The 21,711-nt window shown below is 61.4% G+C and overlaps 2 protein-coding genes across 3 annotated transcripts; both read left to right on the top strand.

Moving 5' to 3' along the window:
• The first annotated feature begins 130 nt into the window (after positions 1-130).
• Positions 131-6,928, top strand: HINFP (histone H4 transcription factor). 2 transcript variants are annotated; one of them, XM_059488254.1, is made up of 9 exons: positions 131-394; positions 1,112-1,338; positions 2,991-3,102; positions 3,554-3,706; positions 4,223-4,300; positions 4,417-4,537; positions 4,656-4,794; positions 4,890-5,014; positions 5,554-6,928. In XM_059488254.1, exons 1-9 carry the CDS (start codon positions 226-228, stop codon positions 6,062-6,064), a joined length of 1,635 nt encoding a protein of 544 aa, XP_059344237.1. In that variant the 5' UTR covers positions 131-225; the 3' UTR covers positions 6,065-6,928. The 2 variants fall into 2 exon arrangements, with proteins under 2 accessions (XP_059344237.1, XP_059344238.1); XM_059488255.1 differs by lacking the exon at positions 3,554-3,706 and having other exon boundaries at positions 136-394.
• Positions 6,929-11,656: 4,728 nt separating this feature from the next.
• Positions 11,657-21,445, top strand: ABCG4 (ATP binding cassette subfamily G member 4). Its single transcript, XM_059488253.1, has 15 exons — positions 11,657-11,711; positions 13,132-13,369; positions 15,542-15,659; positions 15,732-15,864; positions 16,137-16,187; positions 16,315-16,460; positions 16,710-16,833; positions 16,999-17,113; positions 17,243-17,369; positions 17,413-17,551; positions 17,664-17,832; positions 18,318-18,418; positions 19,336-19,494; positions 19,611-19,729; positions 19,811-21,445. Exons 2-15 carry the CDS (start codon positions 13,141-13,143, stop codon positions 20,034-20,036), a joined length of 1,956 nt encoding a protein of 651 aa, XP_059344236.1. The 5' UTR covers positions 11,657-11,711; positions 13,132-13,140; the 3' UTR covers positions 20,037-21,445.
• Positions 21,446-21,711: the final 266 nt, after the last annotated feature.

Genomic DNA, 21,711 nt, shown 5'->3' with positions numbered 1-21,711 from the left:
GCTGCTTCCCGGCGGGACCTCTCAGCCGCCGGGCACAGTCAGCGGGTTCCTGCCCGCTGATTGGCGGCCGGGCGCGCGCGGTGCGTCGCGGTGCAGGGCCCCCCGCGGGGCCGAGGCGGGCCGGGCTGGCGGCGCCGCTCTCCCCGCAGCCCGCGGCTCCCGCCGGGCCCGGCGCCGGTTCCGGGCGGGGTCGGCAGCCCCGGGCGGCCCCGCAGCAGCCCGGCCATGGCGCCCGGCCGTGCGGGCGATAAGGCGGCCGTGGTGCTGCAGTGCGAGTGGCAGCAGTGCTCCTTCGTGGCCTCGGGCATGGAGGAGTTCTGCGCGCATGTGGCGCAGCACCTGCAGCAGCACCTGCCCGGCTCCGGCGGGCCCAGCGCCGACATGGACCCGCTGGGTGAGGCCCTGGGGAAAGGGAGGCTCAGGGGGGCCCTGTGGCTCTGCACGAGCCCCGGACAGGAGGGACAGCCAGGGAGGTCGGGCTGTGCTCGCAGGCAGCAGCAGCACAAGGACTGCGAGAGGGAAGGGACTCGAGGAGCGGATTTGCTTAGAGAGACCTTCGAGCTGTGCCTGTGTGGGGCAGAGGAGCGGTCTGGGTTCCAGAGCAGCTGTCTGTCTGTCTGTCTGTGTTCCAAAGGAGCGGTCTGGATTCCAGAGCAGCTGTCTGTCTGTCTGTCTGTGTGTGTTCCAGAGGAGCGGTCTGGGTTCCAGAGCAGCTGTCTGTCTGTCTGTCTGTGTTCCAAAGGAGCGGTCTGTGTTCCAGAGCAGCTGTCTGTCTGTCTGTCTGTGTGTGTTCCAGAGGAGCGGTCTGGGTTCCAGAGCAGCTGTCTGTCTGTCTGTCTGTGTTCCAAAGGAGCGGTCTGTGTTCCAGAGCAGCTGTCTGTCTGTCTGTGTGTGTGTGTTCCAAAGGAGCGGTCTGTGTTCCAGAGGAGCAGTCTGTCTGTTCTAGAGGAGCTGTCTGTCGGTCTGTGTTCCACAGGAGCAGTTTGAGTTGCAGAGGAGCTGTCTGTCTGTGTTCCAGAGCAGTTGTCTGTCTGTGTTCCAGAGCATCTGTCTGTTGCAGAGCAGCAGTCTGTCTGTCTGTCGGTTGCAGCAGTCTGTCTGTCCGTTGCAGAGGAGTACACGTGCCTGTGGCAGGACTGTGGTTTCTGCTCCCCGGCGAGCTCGGCCGAGCTGGTGCGCCACGTTTACTTCCACTGCTACCACACCAAGCTGAAGCAGTGGGGGCTGAGGGCCCTGCAGGGCCAGGCAGAGCTCAGCCACTGCCAGCTGGACTTCCAGAGCCACAACATCATCCCCGAGATCCAGGAGAGCTTCCTGTGCCTCTGGGAGTACTGCGAGGTGAGGGCCGGGCAACGGGGGGCTGCTGTGGGGGAGCCCAGGAGGGGCTGGGACAGGAGTGAGTCCCACTCCATGTGCTCAGGGGCTGATTCGCTGTTATATTATATTAGTGATATTATCTTATATTGCTTATATTACATTATATTATATTATATTATATTATATTATATTATATTATATTATATTATATTATATTACATTGCATTCTATTACATTGTATTACATTGCATTCTATTACATTGTATTGCATTGTATTATATTATATTATATTATATTATATTATATTATATTATACATACTAATATATACTAATCTATAATTAATATATAATAAATATTAATTATTTTTATTATAGTTAATATATTTATATGTTATACTATACATTAATATTATATATAATATATATAATATGTTTTATACATTTATATATACATTAATATATATGAATGTGTAAATATAATATAATGTAATATAATATAACATTATATTATGTTACATTATATTACATTCTATTACATAATATTACATAATATCACATCATATTACATTATATCACATACATTATATATTACATTGCATTGCATTACATTATATTATATTATGCTATACTAAAACTATACTAAAGAAAGAGAAAGGGTACAGACAGAAGGCTTAACAAGAACGAATAATAAAAATTCATGACTGACTCCATGTTCTCAGAAGGCTGATATATTATATTATATTTATTATATTACATTGCATTACATTACATTGTATATTACATGGTATTATATTACATTACATTGCATTATATTATACATATTATATATATATATAATATATATGCTATACTAAAACTATACTAAAGAAAGAGAAAGGATACAGACAGAAGGCTTAACAAGAATGAATAATAAAAATTCATGACTGACTCCTCAAAGTCTGACACAGCTGGCCATGATCGGTTTCATGTGAATTGTTTTTACTTAATGGCCAATCAAACAATGACCAGTTGGATAAAAAATCTGCAGACCACATTCCAAAGCAGCCAAACACAGGAGAAGCAATCAGATAATTATTGGTTTCATTTTTCTCTGAGGCTTCTCAGCTTCCCTGGAGAAGAAATCCTGGCAAAGGGATTTTTCAGGAAATGTGACCGTGACATGTTACCACATTTCTCTTCACAGAGAAAAGCAAGGCACCGTTCTTCCCAAGAATATTCCTGGGTTTCACATTCTCTGAACCTCAGAGAATGATCACAACGACTCTTATCTCATTTGCTGTGCCTGTGTTTGTGCCAAAGCTGAATGCAACGTGGAGATTGTTTACCCACAGTGGTGGGGTTTTGGTTCCTTGGCCTGTCAGGGCCAGGTGTGTGTGTGTCAGGACTGTGGGCTGACAGTCATGAGATTCAGTGCAGTTGAGGGCTTGGCAGATTCGGTTTAGCTGTAATGTAACATAGTGCAATATAACATAGAATAAGACAGTATAATAAAGTAATTAATTAGTCTTCTGATAAGGTGGAGTCAGATGCATCATTCTCTCCCATTGTCACGGCAAAAATATCATCTCTGCCGCTGTGCTGCACAACTACAGGCTCTGTCTGGAGCCATGTGGGAGCATCTGGGTTTGTTCTGGTCTGTCTCACCCTGTCCTGTGTGTCCTTGTCCCCTCAGAGGTCGTTTGACAACCCCGAGTGGTTCTACCGGCACGTGGAGGATCACAGCTTCTGCTCCGAGTACAAGGCAGCAGGGAAGGAGAACCACGTGCTGCTCTGTGGCTGGAAAGGTTTGTGGGAGCCTGCAGGGCCTCTCCTCACAGCTTTGGGCTGGGTGGCAAACATGGGAACAGGTTTCAGAGAGCCCCTTGGCCTTCAAAAATAGGTTTTCAAATTCCATGGTTTTGACCATGAAAGATTCCTGCAGAAGTTCCCTCAGGGAATCCACTTGAGTGCTCAGAACTTCCTATTTATGTGTAATCAGTACCTTGGAGAAAAGGCTACAGCTGATTTATTTTACTTTGACTTTTTTCATTAATTTCTTCTATTTGCAATTGCTTTAACTGATTGAGGGGCCACACTGGTTGTACTGTGCTAGAACCACTTGTGATCTCCCTGTGCTGATCTCACCCTGCTCTGTGGGGATTTTGGAGCCTTGCTGGCCCAAACAGGATGAGGAATCTGCTGTTGAGTGAGGCTGTGTCCTTTGGGAGGGCTCTCAGCTGTGCTGTCCCTCCCCAGACTGCAACTGCAGCTTCAAGGGCCGCTGCAAGCTGCGGGAGCACCTGCGCAGCCACACGCAGGAGAAGGTGGTGGCCTGTCCCACCTGCGGGGGCATGTTTGCCAACAACACCAAGTTCTTCGACCACATCCGCCGCCAGACCGCCCTGGAGCGTAAGCCCTGGGGCAGGGAGGGGCTGGGGAAGGCTGCCCTGGGCTGGTGGGGTTGCTGGAGGTGCCTAAACCCTGTGAGCCAAGGGCAGGGTGTGCTTGGCTGCTGAGTGATGGCAGCCCCAGAATCACTGAGATGGGAAAAGACCTCTGGGATTGATCCTCACCGTGTGAGCCAGCCATGAGGGGAGGGACTCTCCCACCCCCCTGGGCAGCACCAGTGAGTGGGCAGGGCCTCAAAGGGGAGGGGGCAGGGCCTGGCAGTCCCTTCCAGCATCTGACCATCCTTTCCCTGAAGAAATTCCTCCTGAAATCCCACCTGAACCTCCCCTGGCCCACCTTTAGTCTCTGTCCCCTGGGAAGTGTCTCCTGGCAGAGGCAGGATGGAGGCTGTTCCTCCTGCGGGGACCCAGGGCTGCCCACCAGGGTTTGCAGCCCCCTGGAACCCCTCTCCTCACTGCTCCTTGTGCTGTTCTTCCTGCCCTGATGTCCCCTGTGGCCTTCCTGCCCCTGGTGCAGAGCAGAGGTTTCAGTGCTCCCACTGCTCCAAGAGGTTCGCCACTGAGAGGCTGCTCCGCGACCACATGAGGAACCACGGTGAGTGAGTGAGTGAGAGTGAGTGAGTGAGTGGCCCTGCTCCCAGCTCAGCCCATGGGCTATGTGCTCTGCCCTGCCCTGCTCTGGGCTGACATCTCTCCCTGTTTTTGGCCCAGTGAACCACTACAAGTGCCCCCTGTGTGACATGACCTGCCCGCTGCCCTCGTCGCTGCGCAACCACATCCGCTTCCGCCACAGCGAGGAGCGCCCCTTCAAGTGTGACTACTGTGACTACAGGTGAGGGCCAGGGCTGGCCCCCTCCCCAGACCCCCCAGAGGCCTGTGTGTGTGTGTGTGTGTGTGTGTGTGTGTGTGTGTGTGTGCTGCAGCTCTGTTCCCTCACCTTGTGCTTCCAGCTGCAAGAACCTCATTGACCTGCGGAAGCACCTGGACACGCACAGCAAGGAGCCGGCGTATCGCTGCGAGTTCGAGGCCTGCAGCTTCTCTGCTCGCTCCCTCTGCTCCATCAAACTGCACTACAGGAGGGTCCACGAGGTGGGAAGGCAGCAGAGCTTGCATTGCTCTTCTCAGAGAGCTTTCTGTGTCCTTCCCTGCCCCTGTGGGTGCTGACATCGCTCTGCGTCCCTCAGGGTGACTCCGAGCCCAGGTACAAGTGCCACGTGTGTGACAAGTGCTTCACACGGGGGAACAACCTCACTGTGCACCTCAGGAAGAAGCACCAGTTCAAATGGCCCTCAGGACATCCTCGCTTCAGGTACTGCTCAGCTGCAGCTCCTCAGTGCATCCTGCGTGGTGCTGGCAGTGCCTGGGCTCTGTAAATGTGTTCAGGACCCTTTCCCAGTGGCTGGGAGGGCAGTAAATGTTCAGTGGGCTCTGAGCAGTGCTGGCTGGCAGCTCCAGGGCAGTGCTGCCATCACTGCTCCCTCTGCTGGGACACTTCTGAGCTTGGCAGGATGTCCCCCTCTAGAGAGATCAGTCCTGGGACAAAACCTCTGCTGCACCCCCTGTAGGAAACTCCAGAGGGTTTCCAGAGCCTGAAAGTTGGGAGGGGAAGAGGATGGACATGAAATGGTCCCAGTGAAGCAGAGTGATGGAAGGAGGTGGGCTGGGGAGGGCGTTGTGCCTGGCACAGAGCTCAGAAGCTGCCACATGGGTGTGCCTTTGGGACTAGAGGCTGAAACACCATCTGTGCCACACGGGGATTGAACCTTGGCTGTTGTGCCCTTCCCCTGGCTGCTGCCCATCTCCTGGGAAGGGGAATGTGCCAGGCTGACCCCTCCTGTCTGTGCCCAGGTACAGGGAGCACGAGGACGGCTACATGAGGCTGCAGCTGGTGCGCTACGAGAGCGTGGAGCTCACAGAGCAGCTGCTCAAGGACAGGGAGAAGCGTGGGGAGGCCTTGGATGGCTCCAGCGAGTGCATGGTGCTGCCTGAGGGCGAGGGCAGCCTGCAGGGAATCCTTCTGGAGCCTCCAGCAAACCCTGCCCCAGCAGAGAACACATCAGAGCTGCCTGTGCCCCCTGCCCTGTGCTCTGCTCCCAGCCCTGAGCCAGCACGGCCCAGCCCCTTTCCAGGAGCTGCCTCCTCATCCTCGTCCTCCTCAGAGCAAGGAGGCAGCAGCAGCAGCAGCCCCATCATCCGTGTGGTGAGCAGGACCAACGAGCAGGGCCAGAGTGAGACTGTCTATTACGTGCTGGCCAGCACAGCCTCGGAGCAGCAGGGCACTGCAGCCCTGGAGCTGGAGGAGAACGTCATGGACAGGCTGCAGAAAACAGCTGAGGAGCTGGGCATCCACATCCTGTGAGGGGCTGCTGGGCATCATCCACATCCTCTGAGGGGCTGCTGGGCATCATCCACATCCTGTGAGGGGCTGCTGGGCATCCACATCCTGTGAGGGGCTGCTGGGCATCCAGATCCTGTGAGGGGCTGCAGGGTATCCAGATCCTGTGAGGGGCTGCAGGGTATCCAGATCCTGTGAGGGGCTGCAGGGTATCCAGATCCTGTGAGGGGCTGCAGGGTATCCAGATCCTGTGAGGGGCTGCAGGGTATCCAGATCCTGTCAGAGGCTGCCCCTCTGCAGCACAGTTTCAGCCTCCTGGGATGTGCTGCTGGAAGAGGGCTTGAGGATGTGCTGCTGGTTCTGGTCAGCATGGGGAGAGGGGAGGGACACGTCCCCCAGGTGTGAACCAAGTGATCTGAGCTGGAGGGAGCTGTCTGCCTCCTCCTTTTGGGGATTGGGGTCTGTCAGGGTTCCCCCACCCTTCTGGGAGGTTTGGCAGGGTGGAGTGCTCACCAGCTGTGCCCTTCTGAGCCCGTTCCCCGGGCAGGATGGTGTGTGGAGCACACTCTGGTGCTGAACCTCTTCCCTGGGAACATGTGTGGCCCTTGGCAGGCCTGTCCTGCCCCATCCATGCCTTCTCCAGGGGTTTCATGCCTTCATCAGCACTTCCTGCACACATTTCCTGTCTCACCTGCTGCTGCTGGTGGTGTTTGCTCCCCTGATCCCAGAACCAGCTCTGGGAGGAGGCCAGGGCAGCACTGGGACATTGGGAGCTTCTTGCTGCTTTTGGCATCCCCTAGGTGTCCTCCCCACATTGGGGTTTGGGCTCCTGCTTGGGCAGGGTGTGCTTTGGCAAGACAAATAAACATCAGGCTGCCAGGCCCAGCAGTGTCTGGTGTTTCTGTGCTCAGCCCCAGCCCTGCCAGCCGTGCTGTGGGGTGGTGCAGGGCGGGAGGTGGGCACTGGGGAGCTGCCAGGCTCTCCTGGCACTGTGCAGCGGGCACTGCAGTGTGCTGCTCCCCAGAGGTGGCACTGCAGGGCCGGGTTTAGCTCTGGCACTCTGTTCCTGCTGTGGGGCTGAGTTTTGGTGCCTCCCCAGGGTTTGTTTGAATACGGAGTATCCTGGGCCTGGGAGCAGAGCCAGCTCATCCTTTATTGAGTGGCTGGACAAGGACAGTGAATTTGGGGTCCCTGGGGTGCCCTCCCTGCCCTGTGTGTGGAGGTGATGTGCCCAGGGGGACACAGTGCTGCTCTTGGCTGGGCGCCGACTTCCCCCATTGCTCCCTCTCAAGCAGCTGAGCAAAAGCTGCTGGAATTTCTGGATTTTGGGGGAAACCCCTTGATCCCAGAGCTGCAGGGAGAGGCAGGAGCTGTCCCTGGGAGCACACACTGCTGGGGGCACAGCATCCCTGCCCTGGGCACTTGCCTTGCCCAGCCTGGCCCCTGCCTTGGGCTCAGCTGCCCTCGAGGGCAGGACAGAAGGGCCCCGTGCCAGGTTTGCACTCGCAGCACTTCCAGCCTGGCTCTGTTTGCAGCTCCCAGGCTGGGCTGTGCTGCTGCTGCTGCCTTGGGGCTGCTGCTGGAGTGTCCCTTTAAACACCGCCTCGGGCAGGCTCAGCTGCCAGGGATTATCTGCTGGGGAGAGGATTGGCATTAAAGGCAATGTCCCCTCCCTCCCCCCTGTCCTGCAGCATCCCGGGCCTGGGGGGTGTGTGCAAACCAAGTTCACTTTCTCCTGGGCGAGCACAGAGGGCTCTGGGCTTGGAGGGGCGAGGGGAGGAGGCAGATGATGGCACTGGGCCTCCTCTTCCTCGCCGTGCTGGCCACGCTCACCTCCTGCCAGGAGCCAGAAGGTAACGGGGGGCCTGGGGCATGAGGGAAAGGTTTATGGGGTGCCCAGTAAAGAGCAAGAGCAAGGCTTGGCACAGGGACGTGGGAGCTGAGTGGCTGCACTCACAGCAGGGCTGGGGAGGGATGGGGTGGCTTTTGTGGGCTCCAGCACCGCCCTGTGGGGCTCTGAGGGCTGGGCAGGGCTGGCAGTGGTGTCCTTGCCCCAATGGCCCCAGGAGGGCTGGGCAGGGCTGGCAGTGGTGTCCTTGCCCCGGTGGCCCCAGGAGACCTGGACACGTACTGGTCTGGCACGGCCCCCATCTGCCTGGGGGGCTGCAAGGGGCGGCACAAGGAGCTGAAGAGGAGCCAGTGTGGGAACGGCAGCTGCTGCTGGCTGGGCTACAAATCCTTCTGCAGAGGTAAAGCCGGGGGATCCCTGGGGATGCTGCAGGGCTTTGTGCCACACTTACACAAAGTGTGAGCGCCTCCAGCAGCCTGGGCCAGGCGGGGACACAGCCTGGGGCACGCTCGGCCCTGCCCGGTGACCCCTGCGGCTGTCCCGTGGCCAGAAGGGCGCAGCCCCTGTCCCCTCAGCCCTGGGGACCCCTGTCCCCCTGCCCAGGCTGCCACCCTGGCTCCATCCCTGTCCTCAGTGAACTGCGGGCGGCCCGAGGCGGATTTTAACTCGGTGGTTCACGGCAATGATTGGTGGGTGGGCTCCGTGGTGCGCTACAGCTGCCGGCCCGGCTTCGTGCTGCTGGGGGACCCCGCCAGCGCCTGCCAGTCCGACGGGCGATGGAGCCCCAAGCCCTCCTGCCTCCGTGAGTATCCCGGGGGTACCGGGGCTGCAGGCACGGCCCCGAACCCTCATTGTCCTGGTGGGCTCTGGGTGAGCTCTCCGTGAGTATCGCGGGGGTACCAGGGCTGCAGGCACGGCGCCGAACCCTCATTGCCCTGGTGGGCTCTGGGTGAGCTCTCCGTGAGTATCCCGGGGGTACCGGGGCTGCAGGCACGGCGCCGAACCCTCCCCGCCCCAGGTGAGCCCCCCGTGATGGGCTCTGCCCCCCAGGGATCTGCCTGCGGGGCCGCATCCAGATCAGCGAGCGGGACCTCACGGGCCGGTGCTCCTCGTCGTGCGGCAGCCAGGAGCACCTGGGAGCCTCCCCCAGCCGCGGCTGCATCAAAATCTCGGGCTGTGTCACCAAGCTGTCGGGCTGGCCCCGCTGGTTCCAGCGCTGCGACATCTGCGAGTGCGACTGCCACGTGCCCTGCGGTGAGCCCTGGGTGGCACTGCCCGGTGCGAGGGGAAGGCTGGCGCTGGGAGATGGGAGATGCCAACAGCTCAAAATCCTGTCTTTGCTCTCCTCAGGTTCTTCCAGGTAGAGCTGGGCCAGCCAGGGCTGTCACCACTGCGCTGAGGGAGGTTTCGAGCCTGGGTTCTCCTTCCCTTCACCAGTGTCTCCATTGTGCTCCTTCCACAAGCTCTGTCTGTCCTGAGGATGTCATCTGAGATGTTCTGGACTCACTCTTGCAGGGGGGATCACCCCAGACTCTCCAGGGCCAGGGGATGCTCTGGGAGCAGCAGGTGCTGGGATCTGGGGGTGCCATCACCCATTTCCCTGGCTGCTTCCCAGAGGGGGCTCAGAGCCCCTCTTAGGGGGGAGGCAGCGCCTGGACCTGTGCCTGGTGCAAAATACCTGTCCTTCAGTGCTGCAGGTTGAGATTTCTCTGTGTCAGGGGACTCCAGGCCCTGAGCTGGGAGCTGGAGCTGCCCCCTAAACTTGCTGGGGCCAGCAGGAGTGTGGCACCTGCCTCCTGTCCCCACGGCAGGGACAGAGCAGCCTGGCCAGTGTGGCACCTGCCTCCTGTCCCCACGGCAGGGACAGAGCAGCCTGGCCAGTGTGGCACCTGCCTCCTGTCCCCACGGCAGGGACAGAGCAGCCTGGCCAGGGCTGCAGCACCCAGTGCTGAGGAATCAAACTGCCCTGCAGCCTCCCTGGGAGTGCAGAGAGGGGAAAGGTCTCATCTCCCAGGTGGAAAATCTGCCCTACAGGCTGCTGCATGGCTGCTGGGGCTGCTCCTGCCAGGGGCTCTGTGGTCCTGTCCTGAGAGCCCCTTCCTGCAGGGGCTTCTCCTCCCAGCAGCTTGGGGCCACAAAGGGGGAGATGTGGCTGCAGCCAGGAACAGCTCTGTGCCCCTTGGGGACACCTCTGGCTCCTCGATGGAAGCAGTTTTATTGTCCAGGGAAGGAGAGGGTGGTCTGGAGCACAAGTGATGGCGCTGCTGAGGGTGCGGGAGGACCAGCCACGGGTCATTAAAAATATATTTGCAGGGAATCCCACAGGTTCTCCTGTCATGCCAAGAGGTTCTGCTGCCTGCTCTGTCCCTGCAGCCCTGAACACAGATGACAGAACCAGGACAGGCTCCCCCTGCCACTGTCCTGGGTGGGGACACAGCTGTGAACAAGGCCACTTTAGGAAGGTCCCAGCTGGGGATTAGAGGGATGTGAAGGTCCCCACGGCACTGGGCTCCATCCCTGTTTCCTCCCACCTTGAAATGACTCCCCACGGCTGCTGGGTGTTTCATGGCCACCAGCCTGGGCCCAGCTGAGCAGAAAGGGGTTTAGGGGCTAGGGATTTAGGGATTTCATTCCCAGGCCATTCCCTGCAGGGAGGAAAGGCTGTGGCACTGCCCAGAGCAGGGCTGGGCTGGCTCCTGCACACAGGGAGTGCCCCAGGGCTGGGAGGCAGCTGGGTACAGAGAGAACTGGGTGAGCCCCACCTGGTGCCTTTTGCTCCAGAACAAGATGACTTAAGGCCTCCATGAGGAGCTTGGCTCCATGGATTGCTCCTCGTGCCCTCCCCAGTCTCTGCCTGGATCCTGCCCTGAGATCTGTCCCAGCCCTAAGCTGGCAGGGGGTGGGGAAAGCTCTCCTTGGCTCAACAGATGGTTTTTTAATTAATACTCTTGCTGGTGCCACTCATTTCCATATGTCTCTGGTGTTTAAGTGCTGTGGTGGGTGCGAGGTGTGAGTAACAGCGAGGAGGGAGCCAGGCGTGGTACTGGGAGGTGCAGGGGGATCCTGCAGGACGAGCTGCACCAGGGAGGGTGTGCTGGGGGTAAAGCCCCGGAGGGACACCCCCTGCCACCCCCTTTGTGACCAATTGTCACCCCCTGGCTGTCCCAAGCCCTGACTGCCCACTGTGCCCGTGCTGGGGGGTCTGCACAGGGGTCTGGGGGGCAGGAGCAGCTTTGGGGTGTGTGGGGCTCCCTGAGGGGGGTTTGGGCTGTGGGGGCAATGCGGGCCCTGGGGTGCAGGGGGGTGCGGAGGCAGCGCTGCCAAACCCGCCCGTGCGCTCAGGGATGCTCAGGGCCTGCTGGCAGGCGGCGAGAGGAAATAGGGCCGGTCCCTTTAAGAGGATTTTTTTCGCTGCCTGGCAGCGCTGCCCGCCCGGGCAGAGCCCATCCATCCATCCATCCATCCATCCTGCTCCCCGCCCGGCAGCACCGGCCACGGGGCTGGGAGAGAGGGGAGCCCCGAGCAGCCCGGCCGGGGGCCGCTGACACTGCGGGGATAGCGCTGGACACTGCGGGGCCGGAGCGCCCCCCGCCCGCCCTGCCCACCCAGCCCCGCGGAGGGATGGGGAGGAGACCCGGGCCGGGCACCCTCGGGGGCAGCGCCCAGCCCGGCTCCCGCCGCTGAGCACCGCAACCGAACCGAACCGGGCGGAACCGAACCGAGCCAAGCCCGGCCGGGCCCCCCGGGCAGCGCCCCTTTGTCTACGGAGGAGGCGAGGCGGGGGCGCTGCGGGAGCGGAGCCGCCGCCCCGCACCCTGCCAGGTGAGCCTGCGGGAGAGCCGGCAGCGGAGCCGGGCCCGGGGGGGCTGGGGATGGAGGGGGCCGGCGGGGAGCGCGGATGAAGGAAGAGCATCCTCGGGCAAAGCCTTCCCGTCCCCACCCCGCGCCTCGGGGCTGGGCTAAGCCGCCGAGAGCCGCTTGCGGGATTTAGCGCTCCGCGAACGCCCAGCCGGAGGAGTCAAGGTGAGCCCGAGGGCGCTCCGAGCCCGCTGCCCCCCAGCAGCACCCCCGAACCCCCCGTTCCTGCACCCCGCGGATGTCGGGAGGGGACCCTCGGGATGGGAACCCCCACCCCTCCTTCCCCGGGGCTGGGCTGGCTTCATTGCAGCCCTGAGCGGGGTCTGCCTGCAGCAGGGCTGGGCTGGGCTGGGCTGGGCTGGGCTGGGGGATCTCCCGCAGCTGCCGGCGCCCCTCGCAGGGGCCGCTGCGAGCGCTGCAGCCGCAGCGAGCGCTGCCCGCATCCCGCAGCCCAATGTAGGTTAGAGAGGCGGCGGTGGGACCCCAGGCTGGGAGGCGAGCTGGGTGCAGGGCACGGCCCCTCCGGCACAGCCCGAGCTCCTTTTGCTGTTCCTGGGGGTATCCCCGAGCCCCCGGCGGCCTCGGAGAGCCGCGCTCCCCGCCCTGCCCGCTCAGCATCCCCGGCGCCGCAGAGCCCCGAGCCCAGCGGGGCCGGCCGTGCTGCAGCCGGCTGTGGAGCACTGCGGGCACGGCAGCGCTGGGGCAGCTGGATCAGCGTCATGGCCCCGGCTCGGTGCCGGCCTGGCCGCTGAAGCTGTGCTGGAAGAGCCCGGAAGGCGAAATGATGAGCCGAGGAAGGCAGAGAAGGAATGGCACCGGCAGGGCCCCCTCCCTGTTGTGTTCAGGCTCTCCCAGCAAGCCCAGGGGGACCCCAGGCACTGTCTGAGGTCTGATGCACCCAGGACAGCTCTGCCCCAGGAGCACGGCGTGCTTTGTCCAGGAAACCAGCTGGAATCATCTGCTTGTTTAGGGTTTCATAGCTGTGTTCCCCAAGGCCAGCGCAGGGCTGGTTCCCGGCGAGTCCTTGGGGACCCCAGGCACAGGGCAGGACATCAGCTCTCCCCCCTCCCATCCTGCACCCACCGGGACAGACGGGACCGGGGCAGGGCCCCCGGGGCTGGGGGAGCTGAGCAGCCCCGGCAGCAGAGCCGGACCGAGCTGCAGGAGGTGCCTCAATTATTGACTGTGGAGCTGAACCAAACCCCGCTGCTCCGAGCCCCTGGGCGCAGGCTCGGCCGCTCCATCCTCGCAGCCGGGTGTGGGTGCCGGCCCCAGCCGGGCGGAGGGGACAGCGGAGGCAGCAGGAGCAGCGGGGACGGGACTCGCTGTGGGCCGGTCCCTGCAGTGCCTGGCAGAGCAGCCGAGCCCCGTGCGCTCCCCACAGAGCGGCAGGATGGCCGAGAAGGGCATGGACCCCGCCTGCGTCTCCATCGCCCTGGAGGACACGGTGTGCCACGCCGGCCCTCCCGACGCGCCGCTGCTCACCACGCACCTGAAGAAGGTGGAGAACCACATCACGGAGGCGCAGAGGTTCTCCCACCTCCCCAAGCGCTCGGCTGTCAACATCGAGTTCATCGACCTGTCCTACTCCGTGCGGGAGGGATCCTGGTGGAGGAAGAGAGGTAGGAGCTGCCGGGTGGGGAAGGGCAGGGAGGGGAGGGGACCCGCGGGGCTGTCCCAGCCCATTCTTGTTCTGCACGCCATGACCTCACCCTGCTCCCAGTGCCAGGGCTCTCTGTGCCCGGGTGTTTGTTCTGGGTGCTTTGGGAGGGCAGGGGAGAAACCTGTGCTGGGCAATGCCAGGGGAAGGCAGAAAGAATTCCAGGGAAACCTCTGGCCTGGGCAGACACCCTGGGATGGGATGGGGTGGGTTTCCCCAGCACTGCTGTTTGGGGCTGGGATGTGTTCCCCAGCACTGTTGTTTTGGGGTATGATGGATGGGATGGGATGGGATGGGATGGGATGGGATGGGATGGGATGGGATGGGATGAGACACCCCAGCACTGCTGTTTGGGGTATGATGGATGGGATGGGGTTCCCCAGCAGTGCTGTTTGGGGTATGGTGTCTGTGTGGGATGCAGCAGGATGCCCCAGCTCCCAGCCTGGCCAGGTGTGGGGTGTGGTTTGTGGGGGATTTCCTCTCCCTGTGAGCCCAGGCCGGGGCCCCCTCCCTGTGAGTGACTCTGGCCAGGAGCTCAGGGAGGGGAGAGGGGAGGCAGATGGCGGCTGGTGGGTGGCAGTCTGCTTTAATTAGCGCTTTCAGTTAATGGGATGCCAATCAGGCAGCCCGATAAGATGGAGGGTGAGCTGATCTGCAGAAGCTGAAGGCAGGAGGGGACGAGCAGGGAGGCCACAGGGCTCAGTGAGGGGCTCTGGCAGCCAGGAGTACCCGGTGGGCTCTGCCCCATCCCCAGGCTGTGCAAAGCTCGGGAAACCGAGGCGCTGAAACACCCTGGGAGCATCCCTGACATCAGCCGGGGTGATGCCTCCCTGTTTACCCGGGATGCTGAGGAAGCATCCCAGAAGGATCCATGGCACAGCCAGGGCGGGTTGTGCTCCAGCACCCAGGAGGAACCGGCTCCTTGCCAGCGGGCCAGGGCCTGCAGGGAGGGAGGGAGGGGGAAGGCTCGGGCAGCTGGGCCAGGTGGGAGCAAACCCGGGGGTCCCTGGGGTGGCGGTGGGTGGGGGGCTTTTCTCCCCTCGTTCCCCCGGTTCAGACGAGGCTGGCGGGGCTCTCGGGGGGTCGCGGTGGCTTTGCCCACATCCCCCGGCCCCGCTGGCCCGCTGTGCCGAGCAGGAGGTTACTGGCAGTCAATGAACGTGAGTAACCGCTGCGCAAGCTGCAGTGGCGCCGACGTGAGCAGCATGCGCGGTGCGGAGCCGTGCGCGCTGCCGGGGGGGGGCTGCTGGCCCTGCTCGCCCCTGCCCACCCTGCGCAGCCCCCCCGGCCTCCCCCTGACCGCCCCCTGCCCGCGGGACCCCTCCTGATACGGGGGTCCTGACCCCGAGGGGCTCAAAGGAGGAACGGGGTGGATGCGCTTCCCTGGGGATGGAGAAGCCTCAGGGCTCCCCAGAGAGGTGGGGCTGTCACTGCTCTGTCCCTGCGCTTGCCCCACCTTGGCTTTGCTGCCCTCGCCCCACAGCGCTGTCCCCGTGGGGCACAGAGGGGACGCAGTTCCGCTAGAGGGATGCTCAGGCTCGGTCCATGGGGTTATCACCCCCCAAAACCAATCCCTGTCCAGCCAGGGCTCCATTTCAGGGGCGGCTCCTGAGAGCCCGAGGCTGTGCTTGTTCCTTGCTCCCGACACATCGTGTTCCTCCTGCCAGAAAATGCTAATCAGCCGCGTTTAAAGCAGAGATAATTCCAGGTCTGACTAGCAGCGGCTGCTGCCGGGTGCCACAGCGCGAATGCCAATGAAGGCGGCAGCCGGATCGGGAATTCTGCCTGCCCCCCGCTGCCCTGCTCCGGCTGGCCCGGCCCCTGGCCTTGGGGATCGGCGTCTGAAGACAAACCCAGGAGCAGCCTGGTAATCCCCCTCAGCGGCTCAGTGCCCTGACCCGGGGATTTCCCCGCTCTTTGCTGTGATCCAGGTCAGGAGCTTCTTCAGCGCCGGGAATCAGCGGGATCAGCCAAGGACCAGGGGCAGGGATCGTGCTGGAGGTGGCAGCTGCCGTGGCCAAAGCCCTGGGGGTGCTGATGGGGCACACAGAGCTCCTCCATGGCACACGGGGGTCCTGAGGTGCCCCAGGAGCTGGGGTGGCAGTGCCAAACCCCTGCTGCTCTCCCCCTGCAGGGTACAAGACTCTCCTGAAATGCCTGTCGGGGAAGTTCTGCCAGCGGGAGCTCATTGGGATCATGGGCCCCTCAGGAGCTGGGAAATCCACACTCATGAACATCCTGGCTGGCTACAGGTGAGGCTGGGGGGGCCCAGGGGGGCTGGGGGTGCAGGGCTGTGCTGCATCCCCCTGCCCTCCCTCCTGCAGGGAGACTGGCATGAAGGGGCAGATCCTGGTGAACGGGCGGCCGCGGGACCTGCGCACCTTTCGCAAGATGTCCTGCTACATCATGCAGGATGACATGCTGCTGCCACACCTCACCGTGCTCGAGGCCATGATGGTGAGCTCTGGGGACATCCTGAGGTGAGGGACATCCTCTGGGGACATGCTGTGGGCTGAGGGACATCCTCTGGGGACATGCTGTGGGCTGGCTCCTGGTGGGCACTGACCCCACACGAGCACTGGGCATTTCCAAGGGCTCTGGGATGCAGGGACAAAATCCTGCTGTCTGTGCTCCCTCCATGCTGAGCAGTCAGGGGTGGAATCATGGTGCAGCCAGCTCTGTTCTCTACATCTGACAGTCCTGTCTCCCTGGCCATCCTCTCCCTGCAGGTCTCTGCCAACCTGAAGCTGAGTGAGAAGCAGGAGGTGAAGAAGGAGCTGGTAAGGGCCGGGGAGGGTGGGCCCAGACCCCCTCAGCTCTCCCCAGGATGGGGACAAGGGGAGCAGGGGATGGCAGGGGTGAAGGGAGGGGGATGAAAGCCTGTCCAAACCCTTGCCTGTGTGACAGGTGAACGAGATCCTGACGGCCCTGGGGCTGCTGGAGTGCTCCTACACCCGCACCAGCTCCCTGTCGGGGGGACAGCGCAAGCGCCTGGCCATCGCCCTGGAGCTGGTCAACAACCCGCCCGTCATGTTCTTCGATGAGCCCACCAGGTGAGCCCACAGGGGCTCCCAGCCCTGCCTGCCCAGCTGGGTTGCCCCTCCTGGCCTGGTCAGTGCCCTCTGGTGCCCGCCTGAGCACAGGATGGGACTGTGCCCCTGGGGCTGGTGCTGCTCTGTGTGGATCTGAGGGGAGGGTGCCCACAAGTGGGGCATCTTTAGGATGTTCTTGTGCCTCTCTCAACTCTCCCCTTCTCTCTCTGCTGTCTCTCTCTCCTCTCCGCCCCTCCTGCACGGCCACAGCGGGCTGGACAGCGCCTCCTGCTTCCAGGTGGTGTCCCTGATGCGCTCCCTGGCTCAGGGCGGGCGCACCATCATCTGCACCATCCACCAGCCCAGCGCCAAGCTCTTCGAGATGTTCGACAAGGTCTGGCCTGGCACAGGCTCCCTCTGGCCCCAAGGAGAGAGGCCACGGGAGGGGTGGGCTGCAGCCATTTGTGCTGGGTTCTTGTGGCAAGGCTGGCCTGTGTCAGGAGAGGGTGGCAGTGCCCTGGCTGCCCGTCTCCTGCCACATCCTGGCTTTCTCTTGCAGCTCTACATCCTGAGCCAGGGCCAGTGCATCTTCAAGGGCGTCGTGACCAACCTCATCCCCTACCTGAAGGGCCTCGGCCTCCACTGCCCCACGTACCACAACCCCGCTGACTTCAGTGAGTGCCCCCGCCCCAGCTCCAAACCCCGTGCCCAAACCTCCCAGGATGCCCAAGGGAGCTGCCCGTGCCCTTCCTGCCGGGTGCTGCTGGCTCAGCACCTCTCAGGGGTCCTGTCCCCCTCCACAGTCATCGAGGTGGCCTCAGGGGAGTACGGGGACCTCAACCCCGTCCTGTTCCGCGCCGTCCAGAACGGGATGTGCACCATGGCCGAGAAGAAGAGCAGCCCTGACAAGGCAGACTCATCGTGCCCCACGTGTGGGACGGTGAGTGGGGCTCAGAGGAGCCACCTGTGCCAGCAGTGGTGAGAAGCTGACCCACGTCCCTGTGCTCCTGCAGGATGTGGATCACATCGAGAGCCACACATTCGCCACCAGCGCCACAACTCAGTTCTGCATCCTCTTCAAGAGAACCTTCATCTGCATCCTGCGGGACACGGTGAGGGCTCAGGGCTGGGCTCTTTGGGGCCTGGCAGCACCAAGGAGCTCCATGGGCTGTCCTTGGCTCCCTTGGGGTGTTTTTGGGGTGCTGAGCCCCCCTGTGCCCACAGGTGCTGACCCACCTGCGGTTCATGTCCCACATCTGCATCGGGGTGCTCATCGGGCTGCTCTACCTGCACATCGGCAACGACGCGGGCAAGGTCTTCAACAACACCGGCTTCCTCTTCTTCTCCATGCTCTTCCTCATGTTCGCTGCCCTCATGCCCACCATCCTCACCTGTAAGGAGCTCCCTGCCCCCAAATCCCCTCACTGCTCCCAGGGGCGCTCCAGCTGTGTGGCACTGTGGGTGTGCTGGGCAGGGCGTGGGGAGCCAGAGGGATCAGGCAAAAGGGAGAAAATAAGAGAGGAGAGAAAAACTTTAACAGGGGAAAGCCATCTGTTTGCCTGTGTTGCAGTTTTGCCCTTTATTTGGCTATAATTTGACCCCTGTTGGCTCAAAGCAGAATGCTGGAATTTTAATATTTTATTATTTTGATCTGTGAAAATGTAAATATGTAAAAAGCCCCACCCAAGCTGACTTTTCCACGTGGAAGTTCCCCGTATCAGCCGCTGATATTTTTTTTCCCCAAGGAAGGTTTGGGCACCCTCTCATGATGCAGCTGGGGGTTACCTGGTGCACCCCACCTGCAGGGCGGGTGTCAGAGGGGCTGGAGCCCCCCCAGGGCAGGGAATGGCTGGCTGCTCACCCCCTGTGTCCCTGCAGTCCCCCAGGAGATGACCGTGTTCCTGAGGGAGCACCTCAACTACTGGTACAGCCTCAAAGCCTATTACCTGGCAAAGACCATGGCAGACGTGCCCTTCCAGGTGAGCTTTGGTGCCTTTGGTACCACCCTGGTGCTGCTGCGCCACCCTTGGCACGGCCAGGCCCTGCCCAGTGCCCCAGGCTGTGACTGTGGGGTCAGTGGGGTGGGCATGGCCATGGGGCACAGCAGGGCTGTGTCTCTGGGGTGGGGATGGCCGTGGGTGGTGTCTGTGGGGTCAGTGGGGTGGGGATGGCCATGGGGCACAGCAGGGTGAGGTTTCTGGGGTGGGGATGGCTGTGAGTGGTGTCTGTGGGGTCACTGGGGTGGGGATGGCTGTGAGTGGTGTCTGTGGGGTCACTGGGGTGGGGATGGCTGTGAGTGGTGTCTGTGGGGTCACTGGGGTGGGGATGGCCATGGATGGTGTCTGTGGGGTCACTGGGGTGGGGATGGCTGTGAGTGGTGTCTGTGGGGTCACTGGGGTGGGGATGGCCGTGGGGCACAGCAGGGTGAGGTTTCTGGGGTGGGGATGGCCATGGATGGTGTCTGTGGGGTCACTGGGGTGGGGATGGCTGTGAGTGGTGTCTGTGGGGTCACTGGGGTGGGGATGGCTGTGAGTGGTGTCTGTGGGGTCACTGGGGTGGGGATGGCTGTGAGTGGTGTCTGTGGGGTCAATGGGGTGGGGATGGCTGTGAGTGGTGTCTGTGGGGTCAGTGGGGTGGGCATGGCCATGGGGCACAGCAGGGCTGTGTCTCTGGGGTGGGGATGGCCGTGGGGCCCAGCAGGGCTGTGTGTCTGTGGGGCCAGTGGGGTGGAGATGGCCATGGGGTCCAGCAGGGTGGCATCTCTGGGGTGGGGATGGCCATGAAGCCCAGCAGGGTGGTGTCTGTGGGGTGGGGATGGCCATGGGTGGTGTCTGTGGGGTCGGTGGGGTGGGCATGGCCGTGGGGCCCAGCAGGGCTGTCTGTCTGTCCCCTGCAGGTGATCTGCCCCATCGCCTACTGCAGCATCGTGTACTGGATGACGGGCCAGCCCCCCGAGGCCACGCGCTTCCTGCTCTTCTCCGCCCTGGCCACCGCCACCGCCCTGGTGGCCCAGTCCCTGGGGCTGCTCATCGGAGCTGCTTCCACTTCCCTGCAGGTCTGGCAGGCTTTGCCTCTTCCGTGGAGATTTGCAAGGGTCCCTGGGAGGGTTTGGGGTGAAGTGCTGCCTGTGGGTGGGCAGGGATGTGACGCCCAGTGGCCTGTGTTCCCCAGGTGGCCACCTTTGTGGGACCTGTCACTGCCATCCCCGTGCTGCTCTTCTCGGGCTTCTTCGTCAGCTTCAAGACCATCCCCACCTACCTGCAGTGGAGCTCCTACGTCTCCTACGTCAGGTGGGGCCCCAGCTCTGGCCAGAGCTCCCTGTCCTGGGCTCCCCTGGTCCCCTGGTGACCCTCAGGTGTGCTCTGCCCCAGGTATGGCTTCGAGGGGGTCATCCTCACCATCTACGCCATGGAGCGCGAGGACCTGGAGTGCCTCGAGGACTTCTGCCCTTTCCAAAAGCCCATCAAGATCCTGCAGGAGCTGGACGTGGAGGAGGCCAAGCTCTACCTGGACTTCCTCATCCTGGGCATCTTCTTCGTCATCCTGCGGCTCCTGGCTTACCTGGTGCTCAGGTACAAGGTCAAATCTGAGAGATAAGGGGGCCGTGGGGCCCCGGTGCCGTCCCCGGGCCTGGCCTGCTGTGAGAGATGTTCTGCAGATGGACACAGTGCTCCTGCAGGTCCCAGACTGTGGTGGAGGCACTGGGAGGTGCCAGCCAGGCCTGGCTCAGTCGAGAAGGGTTTTGAGACATCTCGGAACTGTTTTAACCTTTCCACACACACACTCTTCATTGCGAAACGTTTTGTACAGCCCTGGCATGTGCCACTGTCTCCCCCAGGACTGACAGAGCTTGGCTCCCCCTTTGCTGTCCCTGTCTGTGCCCTGGGGACAGCAGGGACAGCCCAGCCCAGGTGTTTGTGCCCAGCACGGCTGGGAGGAGCCTGCCCTGAGTAGGGGGAGCAGCAGCTGGGGCTGGGCTGGGCTGGGCTGGGCTGGCAGGAGGGAGCTGCAGAGCTGGAGGTGCAGCCATGGGCCCGTTCCTCGTCCTGGCCAGCAGCGTGGGAGTCAGCGCTGAGAGGAGCCCAAAGATGCCGTGGTGGAGCTGCACAAGGCTTTAGAGTTTCCTGTCGCTGTAGCCACAGAGATTGCTGCATCCCCCTTTCCTTTCTGTGCAAATCCTCCTCCTTTTTTTCTTTTTTCTTTATTTTTTTTCCCCCACAAGCCCCACTGCATCTTCAGCAAAGGGAGCAAACAGGCAGAGAAGGACTTGGGGCTCTGTCTCAGACTCCTGCTGGGACATCATGCTCAGAGATAGGATCTCCAAAGCAGGGTCTGTGGGAGCAGAACAGTGTTCTCAGACCTTAGGGAGTCTCTCATTCAGTCCCTGTTGTCCCTGGGGTCTGAGACAGGAGGATCTGAAGCGATTTAACCAACATGGAAGAAGTGACTGGTCCCTTGCACGGAGCAAGGAGGATTTGGGTTCCCACACCCTGCCCGTGCCAGGAGGATGGAAAGCAGGGCTGGGCTCAGCTGTGTCATCACTGGAGGCTGTGCTGCAGGAGCAGAGCTGGCCCTGAGCCCTTCCCTGCAGCCTCTGTGCCCCAGCTCCCCCGGGGCTGTCTCAGCACACGAGCCTCACTCCGCACCGACTGCAGGGAGGGGACACCAAGGACACCCAGCCTGGCACAGTGCCAGCGCCCAGGGTGACACTGGGCACAGGGGGTCCCTCTGCAGAGCAGTGCCTGCGCTGGAAACCAGGTGAGATCCCAGGCTGGTTTGTTTGCAGCAGGTGACACGGACTCTGGGAAGGCCTTTGCACTTAGTGATGGCACCAGAAGGAACCTTTGGTGGCTTTGGTGGCTGCTCCAAACTCGCACACCTTGCAGAGAGAGGGAAGGCAATTCAGCACCGTGCTGGCTCTCCAGAGGAACTGAGCTGAGCCCAGAGCTTCTGAACCAGGGCCATCTGCAGGTGCTGGCACTGCTGGGAACACAGCACCCTGCTCTCCTGCCCAGCTCAGCTCTGTGGGCATCCTGGCACTGCTGGGAACACAGCACCCTGCTCTCCTGCCCAGCTCAGCTCTGTGGGCATCCTGGCACTGCTGGGAACACAGCACCCTGCTCTCCTGCCCAGCACAGCTCTGTGGGCATGCTGGCACTGCTGGGAACACAGCACCCTGCTCTCCTGCCCAGCACAGCTCTGTGGGCATGCTGGCACTGCTGGGAACCCAGCACCCTGCTGCCCTGCCCAGAACAGCTCCATGGGCTGGCAC

The sequence above is a fragment of the Ammospiza nelsoni genome, chromosome 24 (genome assembly GCF_027579445.1).
Source record: "Ammospiza nelsoni isolate bAmmNel1 chromosome 24, bAmmNel1.pri, whole genome shotgun sequence".
NCBI classification, from domain to species: domain Eukaryota; kingdom Metazoa; phylum Chordata; class Aves; order Passeriformes; family Passerellidae; genus Ammospiza; species Ammospiza nelsoni.
Note: the sequence above shows the minus strand (reverse complement) of the source record. Positions and strands in the feature narration are given on the sequence as shown.

Coding starts and splice junctions, on each gene's coding strand:
- ABCG4 (XM_059488253.1), top strand. CDS start 13,141: ATGGCCGAGAAGGGCATGGACCCCGCCTGCGTCTCCATCGCCCTGGAG. Junction 17,370..17,412: donor GCAGACTCATCGTGCCCCAC/GTGTGGGACGGT, acceptor CACCTGTGCCAG/CAGTGGTGAGAAGCTGACCC. Junction 18,419..19,335: donor TGGCAGACGTGCCCTTCCAG/GTGAGCTTTGGT, acceptor TGTCCCCTGCAG/GTGATCTGCCCCATCGCCTA.
- HINFP (XM_059488254.1), top strand. CDS start 226: ATGGCGCCCGGCCGTGCGGGCGATAAGGCGGCCGTGGTGCTGCAGTGC. Junction 4,301..4,416: donor CGACCACATGAGGAACCACG/GTGAGTGAGTGA, acceptor TTTTTGGCCCAG/TGAACCACTACAAGTGCCCC. Junction 4,795..4,889: donor ACTACAGGAGGGTCCACGAG/GTGGGAAGGCAG, acceptor TGCGTCCCTCAG/GGTGACTCCGAGCCCAGGTA.